Genomic DNA, 10,678 nt, shown 5'->3' on the forward strand with positions numbered 1-10,678 from the left:
AAATATTTGTCACTGGGTGTTAAAATTAGCAACATACAATCAATCAATTTAAACTTGTGTTAAATAAGAGCCATTTTATATTTATGTATTTGTTCGGGTGGGGGACAGAAGGATTTCATATATGAATATGGTTGCCGGGTAAGCGCTGAAAAATATTCATGATTAGAGACAGATTGAAATGAGTAATAATGCTCTCCCTTCCCTTCACCGTCCTTCATTTATAAATTTAAACTGACCACCACGGAATAGCCCAATAGTGTTGAAAGTAGCGTTAAACACTAATCAATCAAATACCCTTCCCTAGAATATCAAATAATTGTCCCTTAACAGTTATTGTCCGTGTAGTTCTTATATTTATCCAGCTTATCGTCCTACTGTCATACCATAAAAAACGTTTATAAACAGCTCACATTCTTATAAATCTGCATTCATAAATTAATAATTTCATTTAGAATAAACGACGCCATATACAGTTTGTTATGTGCATCTACCGTCTTAATAACCTATTAAAAAAGAAGAGGTAAAAGAGAGCCAGAAGATCTTCCAAATGCAAAAAAAAAAAAAACAACAGAAATAGACTTCTTCTGAAGAAAAAACAAACAAACAAAAACAAAAAAAACGAGACCCATTAATATGTTTTTAAAAACGCCTTGCCCCTACATTTTTTTCCAAAAAATGGCATTATCAAATATATAAACAAAAAATAGATAAGGGGCGGGACCAAACCTATAGATAACATAATAAAGAAACGATGAAATATACAGAATTAGTTGATTGATTTTTGGTTGCCTTATGTCCAGTGGCAAATATGTCACTCATGTTTAGGACACATATAATAGAGATTAAATGATAAAGAATAGAGTGAAATGGTAAAAACTAAAAGATATAGAATTATAGAGACGATCTTTGATCTGAAACCCTCCCTACACCCACACACACACACACCATAACCATTGCTGCCAATACTCGCATATATATGTTGCAGTGAATTTGTATAATCAGGGATTATGTAGAATCCCTGATTTTTCAGGGATTATGTAGAATCACTAAAATCATGAGTGAGTATATAGATTCCCTGAAAATAACCAGTGATTTTGTATAATCACTGATAATTTTAATTATTATTCTACAAATTCCCTAATATGATTTCAGGGATTATCAATAATTAAAAGCTTCAAAAATGATATCTCAAACCAATTACACTAGTGGTTCCAGGAAAGGGAGATCCCAAAAAACTAATGGTCAATAATCGCACGAAAAGACTGAAGAAGGATATCGCCTTGCTATATAGCATGGAATCCTGCTCAGATCTTTAATACAAGAAATCAGTTTGAGGTTGCTGATTTCCCTTCATTTGTACAATTTGTACCTTCAGATGTTTGTGCTACAAACTCTATTTCTCTGAGACGTGCCGTAAAATCTGATTTGATATGGAGGACAAGGTTTTTTTTAAATGTTGATATTGTGGTAAAAACAGATGTGAATTTGATAGATATGCCTGTGGAAAATCAGGGCAAATGTGTAATAGTCGATGCCATCCAAATTTAGTTTGTAAATAAAATGTTTAATATTAAAATATTATACATAACTTTAACATTTATCAAAACGACTGTACGCATAAAAATAGTTTTAATGATAATTTCATTTCATTTAATAGCAATACGATAAAAAGAATAATCATTATGCCATTTAATATTTTCATACTGACTAAATCAACCCACCCGTGTAGGCTCGCTTGATATTATTAATACTGATACAGTCAATATCAAAAAGGGCTGGCTTGATATTATTACTGATAAAGTCAGTATTAAAAACAAAACATCAATTATTCTTTATATATTTTGCTTATCATTTAATTATATTGTGCTTATCATTTAATTATTTTGTGTATAACATTTCAATATATTTGTGTCTTTCATATTAATAAATTATGCCTAACGTTTTACAATATTAAGGTTATTATTATGATATATTAAGGTTAACTTTTAAGATATTTCAATATGTTATATATTTTAGTATTCATTTCAGTTATTCTGTATAATTCCTGACGTTTTTTCTAGTGATTATACATAATCCCTGAAAGTTTTAGTGATTATATATAAACCCTAAACTAACCAGTGATTATACATAATCTCTGAAAATTTTAGGGATTCTACATAATCCCTGATTATACAAATTCACTGTAACATATACATCTCTATACAAATATCTAAAGTTGAACCCCCCCCCCCTTTTTCCCCCTAAGACACCGAGGTTTTTTATCCGCCCCTGTTTTGCGTGTCTTCATATATACATTTTGTACGGCGGGTCTAGATAATAGCTAAACGTACAATCATGTAATTTGTTGGATACCTATAATTATATTATATACTGTATCACAAAATAAATTTGTATACCCCTTTCTTTCCCAATGCAGTATTAAAAAGTAATGATTAAAAAGTCCTGAAGATAAAATATGTTTTGAAATATGCTCTGCATACTTATTTAAGCAATGACATATAGTAATTATTGAACTACTGTGGGGCTTTTTAAGTCTTTTTAAGGGATTCGGAGATGAGAACAGTAAAAAAAGCTCAGCAACGAATCCTAAATGTAAAATGATTTGCGGCATAATACATGAGAGCACATATTATAGATAGTATTAAAAATTAAGTTCACGCCTCATACAGTGAAGTCCTATGTAACATGGGTTAGCAACTGGTTCCTATTTATCCCGAATTGTCTTTATTAAAGAACTAGTTCTGGAGTATAACAGCTTATGTCTCTCCTTGTCACGGGGTCTCTGGTTCTGCTATTGTAATTAGGTGATTTTTTTCTTCATGTAGCAAAAAAAAGTGGCTTAGTTCAAATAATTATAACGTCCTGGAAGGCTTTTTATTCTTTTTTCATGTTTGCCCACCTGCAACGTCTCTGAGGATCAAGAAACTTTAAGGAAACAAAATAATATACATGTAGCACACAAGAACGTCATGATAACATGTATCTGGACTTAGAGGGGGAGGGGGGACTAGCTATGTATATATTTTTTAATTTCAATATGAAGACTGTAGGGGAGTTTCTTCAGAAAGGGTTTTTATTGGACATGTTTTTGCAATGCACGCAGGCATCTGTTTCTACCCATGAACAAGTTGTGTGTCAAATTAATTATTATTACTTGTCACTCGCATTTTTTGTTCTGCCTGGCCATTATATTGGCATTAATTGCCAGTGCACGAACTCGCACGAACGCCAAATTTTAGTTAGATGGGCGATATTCTGAGGCTGACGCGTTTTTTTAATTTTTGGTCACTCAAGTTTAGAAAGAAAGGGGAGAAAATCCAAATAAATACCGACCAATCACAAACGTTGTTGCAAATTTGACCTTTAGGCGTCAAAGAATTTCCCATGATGCAATTATTGCATATAAATAAAAAAAACTATTATACCAATTGAATAAAAAATATTGCATGCAAATGATTTTTTATACCAATTGAATAAAATATATTGCATTTGAATAAAAATTATTCCATTTGAATGAAAAATAATACCATCTGAATGAAAAATTATACCATTTGAATGAAACATTATACCATTTGAATAGAAACTTATACCATTTGAATAAAAAACATTGCATTTAAATGAAAAAATATACCATTCAAATGAAAAAATATTGCATTTAAATTAAGAAATATATCAATTAAATATAAAATATTGCATTTAAATGAAAAATATCGATTATTTGCAACCAATACCATGCCATACACAAATGCATATCATGTTATACATCTTGATTGATTGGTTAGTTGTTGCCAACTTGGATGCTTAACGTCGAGTGGCAAACATTTCATGCATGTTCAGGACAATATATACATCTTGAATAGTATGATATATTTTCACCTTACGTAAGTGATCCTTAGTTTGAAATTCATATCTTTATAGCTAAAACAACCAAAACAAACCCCACTTACACGTCAAACGTACAAGTTCTATGTTTGCCACTGGACGTTATGCAACCAACAATCAACTTCAATCTATGTTACTATGTTGTATTGAAAGAGGAAAGCTCTTGTAAATTTTACATACTAGATTTATGAAACAAGGAGTTACAACTCCAGCAGTCTTTTACATGCATACTAAAATTCAACTCGATATATTATTTGTATTACATTTAACGTTTCTCATAGGTCCGTTGACAAAGATGCACCAACAATTCAAATATAGTGTAAAAATGACATATCGGTATTTAAAAGAAACAATACAACAGTTGCCTCCCATTGTACACAAGATAATAATTGGACATGTATATCGGATCAGTCTACTCAACACTTCCTTGGTTAATTTATTTAGTGAGTACTGTGTGAAATAATTATTGTATTAGTTTATATCATTGATGTATGTATATATAACACATGTATTGTTGGTAACACCATGGGTTGGTGCTTCCTTGGAATATTTATTTATCTCCTAAGTCCAACTGAATTGCTAAATAAACCAGACCCCTACATAATATAGCATGAGTTAGTGTTTTACTTTTGTCCAGATCAGCCAACAATATGGTCACACAAAAGTAGAACATGGCTGCAAACAGAAAATAGAATTACACAGAACACTTCCAGAACATGTTGTCCATTCGTTTGATGTGTTTTATCATTTGATTTTGCCATTTGATTAGGGACTAGCAGACACCTTTTGATGATAACGTTTTCAGTTACAAATTATGCCACCAGCGCAAATCTTAGTTTCCTTTGGGCTATGCAGAGATATCTTCGTGGGAGCCAAATACTTGGTGAAACCTTATATTTCAGAAATGCCTTTTATTAGTCCTGGTGTATATTTATTGTTATTTCAATCTCGACCACTTAATTAAAAGAAACCGATGGAACAAGATACTTAGTTTCGTGCACTTTGAATCAGTTAACACTAGAAAGCTTGGTTGTTAGTTGGAATAAGAGAAATTCTTTTTGAGAGCAACTGAATCAGAAGACAAACAAAAACCTCAGTCTCCTTTCATTATATATCCTTGCTGCTGTGCAGGTATAAGTGTAATATTTGCTGCTGGTTCTAAAATACTGCTACTTGGCGACCATTTTATTGTGGTGATGTAAATGTTCCTCGCTGTTATGCACTTGTCATGTCAATATGAAACTATTTCTTGTTCTTTCATATTTCCTTTAAATACATTTCAAATCCATTTTTTTTTCAAATCGAACTCATCCCAACGCACATTTTATACTGTTATAATATCCAATGTTGCTCATATTTTATTTTACCTTTTTGTGTCAAGTGTATTTTACTGAAAACTCATATTCTCGCATAGTTTATTGTATTATGATGTTTCTGTTTCTACATCGGTGACGGTATAATGGAATTTGATGCGACTGTCATACAAGTGAGAGGTTTAGCTAGCTATAAAACCAGGTTCAATCCACCATTTTCTACATTTGAAAATGCCTGTACCAAGTCAGGGATATGACATTTCTTGTCCATTCGTTTTTGATGCGTTTTGTTATTTGATTTTGCCAGGTGATTATGGACTTTCCGAATTGATTTCCCTCTGATTTCAGTATTTTTGTGATTTTACTTTTTGCCTGACTAGGGCCCATGATTGGTTAGTAAAACTTTATTCTGTCTACATGTTAACATCTTCGCTAGCCAAGGGTTACAATCCATTCGACGGCAGATAAATAATTATATGGAAAACATACGAAAATGTTAGAAATCTTTAAAGCTTTTGTCAACACACGGTCTTAGACTAACAAAAATTCTCAAACCTGTTACTATTATGACAAAATATTTGATAAAAACTATTGACAAACTAGATCGGAAACTATCATGTCACTTTCAGAGGGATCAATATCAATTACTACAAAGTATATATAGTCGGGTATTTGCAATAATAAATAAGATACTCTGCAAAATTAAAGAAGAATGAATCAAATCAAAATCACAAACAGGTCCATATTTATTATATAACATTGGACATATTAATTTACATCTGTTTTTATGACCCCACTGATTGGTTAAAAGCATGGACTTCTGTCCGCGACGTGTGGAGGTTCAGATTATATTTAAACGTAAAATAAAAGCTCAAATAAATGTTCGAAGAGAATTATATTTGTAAGAACTGCTTATTTTAAGTTCTGATGAGAAACGCCATTCGGCCGACCAATATGGTTGCTAACTAGAATTCTATTTAACACGCGAATCTGAGGATGAAATAATATAAAAAAAAACTAACAGTGTACACCAAATGAAACTTGAATGTTTCTTCAAATGTACTTCATTAGTGTTCATGTTGTAATTTTACATGTACTTTGGTTCTTCGTCAAATTATGATCATAAGTAGTCCCAACGAGAAGAATTTTTCTACAGTTTATTAAAAAGTGTGTGGTGTCATTGCGGCATATACTATGCATGGATATCAATCACCCATTAGACCCCAGTAAACCTCGTGTTTAATTTAGATTGCTTCTTAATTCCTTTTTTTCAATTCATTTTCAAAAAGTATTTTACTTTTGGCGGGATTTTTTTTAATTATGTAATTACAAAATATATAAACTATTAAAATGTTTTCCTATACAAAATTTACTTAGAGATGAATTAAAATAGAACACAATGATTTAAAGAAAACTGTGTTGTTAGAAATAAATAAACGCCACCGATCGTTTTGAATATATACATGTACTAAAGTTGGTTTCGGCAGCTTTTAGGCTTACCAAACGTCCACAAGATAGTTATTTCAAAATAAGTATGTAAAATTCTTTAAGAACTGTAAACGTTTGAAAATTTTGGCTTTGTGATCACGTCGTATAAAGCTACAACTCCCTTGAAACTGGCAGACACTACAAGCAATCGACTTGATCTTTGATCAAAATAAATCCCAGCAGGTCCATCCACGCCATCAAGTTTGCTCAAAAGAGATTTACTTTGTTGTCCATCTGAAGATGTTACCAAGATATTTTGCGAGAGATTTCCGACCACGAACACGTATCCCTCTCGATTGTAGGCAAGGGCGCACGGATATTTGAGAGACGGGTCGCGAAATTTCCATATCTCGTTTCCTTCGAGATCGCAGCAATATACTGTGTTGTTAATCTCGTCTGAATAATACACGCAGTCGTTGTTGGCATTGACGCAGTAGACTGTATTAACTTTGGCTGGAACTGTTTGCAGAATTCTTCCACTCAGGTTCATTACCTGAATTTTATGGCCATTGCAGCCTACGAACAATTTTTCGTCGTTGTAGAAAATAGCCCAGCACTGGTCCGTCATCTTGATGTTTTGGTATATAGGGTAGCCATTACTGACAACATCAAATATCTGTACAATGTTGTCCTCTGGGAAGCTGACTGCAATTCGGTCTCCATCTAGACGGGTTATATCATATGGTTTTCCGGTCACTCCAATATCCCTGTTGTGTGTTCCATCAATATTAAACATTATAAGCTTCTTATTATCACTCCAGTCGGCGAACAGAAGTTTTTCATCTGCTAATATTACACAGCCTCTAAGATCAATCGGTATTCTTGACTTCCGTTTACAAGTCTTGATCTTCTTTATCACTTTAAGCATAACTCTGTTTGGATCTGTTGTTTCAATTACCCGCGATGCAATGCTCTTAGTAGAGTTCCTATTCTCCGCCCTGGTTACGGATTCTGGGATTGCAGTAGGTGGAGGTTTTTCTTGGGTATCAATACTTCCAAAACTTTTAATATCGTTAGTCAGAGATATAATTCTTGTATTTAAATGCAGGTACAGTTGTAAGTTTTCGCCTTCATTTTCCTTAAGAGTTGCTTCAATTACTCGTTTCTCTTTCGAAAACATCTTCTCCAATTTATTGGATGCAAGGAAAGTTTGGACACCAGAACCAATTTTCTTTATACATCCAGAAATTGTCTGAATATCAACTAGTTGCTGCTTCTTGGTGTCAATGTCAAATAAAAATTGCGCGATATCTAAACTGTGCTTCTGTTCACCTACAATCAATTCGTCTAAAATGTCTTTTTCAAGCTTGTCCAGATGCTCATTAAGCGCTTTTCTGACATTTTTAATTTCCGACTGTAAAACATCTTTCTGTTCATTGAGAAGTTTGATATTGTCAGTACGATGACATTTGATTTTTTCTATTCTTTCTAAGACACTGATAAGATCGTCTTCCAATTTTGTAGAAGCAATCGATGCTCTCGGACTTTGAGATTCGTCATCAACTGGTTTTACATCACATTGGCGATGAGTGTCGGTGACGCAATTTACACAACACAAAGTCGAATGTGATTGGCAGAAAAAATCAAACTTCTTCTTGTGATCATAACACTCGGTTGTTAAGTCATTTAGAAACGGTCTTAGGAGAGGATAAATATCCTCGTTAAATGTAGTGTGGTCTTTTGACAACTTTGATGATTGATGGAGTTCCGCGCATTCTTTACATAATCCCTCCATGCAAACGGAACACCAAACCATTGCTTGTCGATGAGCCTTCCTTGTCTCGCATGGTCCGCAAAACAAGAATGGTGTACTAGCCATCTTCAAAAGCTGGAAATGTAAGAAAAAGTTGTTATTTATTATTACATTAAATCATTTACAAACAATCTAGCATTAATATAGAAAAGAAGATGTGGTATGATTGCCAATGAGACAAATGTCCACAAGAGACCAAAATGACACAGACATTAACAACTATAGGTTAAGAATGTATCCCACGTTATAAGTACAGTAAATCGGAAAATTCTTGCAACTGCTGCCGAGTTCTAAAATAAATAAATGTGTACATATCTTTTTTTAGCTTATAGTTCAAAGTTCAAAGATGTATTATACTCCATAGAAAAATAAAGACCTTTTAAAGATAATATATTGTTTAAAGCGTAAGGGGACGATCATTTGATTTTTTTTGGGGTGGGTAAGCAGGAGGATTTTGAAAATGAATGACATGAATGATAAGAGCTGAAAATAGATTACAAAATTTTTGTTTTACGTCCTAAAAAATCAGAGTACGATTTATTTTCTATGAATGACTGTGTTTATAGAGGAAGTTAACATTTTGCAGTTTTTTACAAAAATAAATTATGACGTCGATGTCGCTCTTCAATCGTTTTCCTTAGACTTACTTTGAGAAAATTACCAGGAAGGATGTGACAAATTAAAACTCAAATTGTATCTCAAAATCGTTTCTTTTCAGTGCCTTTCCAAATTAGAATTTTGTTTAAGTTTGATAGTTGATGTACTCCATTTTGTGACATTTGCAAAATTATATCAAAAATATCTGAAGAACACGACCGTTATTTGAAAACCAAACATTATAAAAAAAAATGAAGTGCTGAGAAACCAAACAGGACAAAAAGTATAGCCAAAGACCACATACCATTTTGGTTTGAACGTAATTTGGAACAACATTCGAAAATCTTTAAAGAATATTTATAAATAAATTTAAAAAAATACAAAAAAAAAACACAAAACACAAAACAACTCATCATCTTATGTTAATGAAACAAAAACAGGGGAAAGCGGCCATAATTGAACATTTTTAAAAGTATTTTAAACTACATTTCTCATATGATTTAGAATATAATTAATGATATGAGACCATATAATGGTCTTCCATTGTGAACGAATGAAATAGATGTAATACACAATTTAATAGTGTTTCTCAAAATACCAATTAACTTCGTGAGTTTCATACAAAAAATGTTGTAATATATTCTCAATCATTCAAAATTTCAATGGTACAAAGTCTAGATTCCTTTTTAAAACGGTCAATAGAAGTACAAGGAACTATTGATTTTTGTATTTGTTGAATTTATATAAAAGTTTGTTTTTTGTTTGTTACAAGTGTATTTTATGTATCATGCTTTCCGACAATAAGGCCAGGGCCTTTGTTGGTCTTGTATTATTTTTAATTTTAGTTTCTTGTGTACAATTCGGAGTTTAGTATGGCGTTCATTATCACTGAACTAGTATATATTTGTTTAGGGGCCAGCTGAGGGACGCTTTCGGGTGCGGGAGTTTCTTGCTGCATTAAAGACCTGTTGGTGACTATTGCTGTTCTATGGTCGGGTTGTTGTCTCTTTGACAAATTCCCCATTTCCATTCTCAATTTTATTTTCGGCAATAAAGTTTTTTTCATTATCAATGTTCATCCAGTCATGGTAGACATTAGTTGAACCATTTATAGACACTTTTTTTTCATTAGTTCCCTTTCACAACTGACTTTCAATTTTGAATATATCAATAAATTTAAGAATATATAGCAAATTATTCCTACCTTATATCTTAGTCGTTTGTGTCAGCCTCTCTTTGATTGCTGCTTTTTTGTTAATAATAAGGAAATAATGAATTTAAATACAGTTAATTAATTTGCGTGGTATATTAAAGCAAAAACAATCGCCGGATTTAAGTACTTCATTATAACGGATTTTGTACTTTCTAAAATTTCATAACGGCCTTTTTTATTTTTACGTTTCATAAAATAAGTTCCGAGTATTGTCTAAATCGTGGAATTTTTTCAGTTTTACGTTGTGAATCTTCCGCTTGATAAGTCTTTTTGGTGAGAAAAATAAAATTCATCGGGGTTTCCAAGAAATATCAACTTTCAACATATTATTTTATTTATTTATTGTATATTTTTTTCTTATCGTGAGAGCGTTTTACTATGGTATGCACCCACGCCAAAAATCTATCATGAAAAAAAATTGCAAAGACTTTC

General features: G+C 32.2%; 1 protein-coding gene across 1 annotated transcript; it reads right to left on the minus strand.

The window, feature by feature from the left end:
- Nucleotides 1-5,928: 5,928 nt before the first annotated feature.
- LOC143080895 (uncharacterized) lies at nucleotides 5,929-10,392 on the minus strand. Its single transcript, XM_076257051.1, has 2 exons — nucleotides 10,238-10,392; nucleotides 5,929-8,511 (listed from the first exon to the last, which is right to left on the minus strand). Exon 2 carries the CDS (start codon nucleotides 8,500-8,502, stop codon nucleotides 6,742-6,744), a length of 1,761 nt encoding a protein of 586 aa, XP_076113166.1. The 5' UTR covers nucleotides 8,503-8,511; nucleotides 10,238-10,392; the 3' UTR covers nucleotides 5,929-6,741.
- Nucleotides 10,393-10,678: the final 286 nt, after the last annotated feature.

This window comes from Mytilus galloprovincialis, chromosome 1, assembly GCF_965363235.1.
Source record: "Mytilus galloprovincialis chromosome 1, xbMytGall1.hap1.1, whole genome shotgun sequence".
Taxonomy (NCBI): Eukaryota; Metazoa; Mollusca; class Bivalvia; order Mytilida; family Mytilidae; genus Mytilus; species Mytilus galloprovincialis.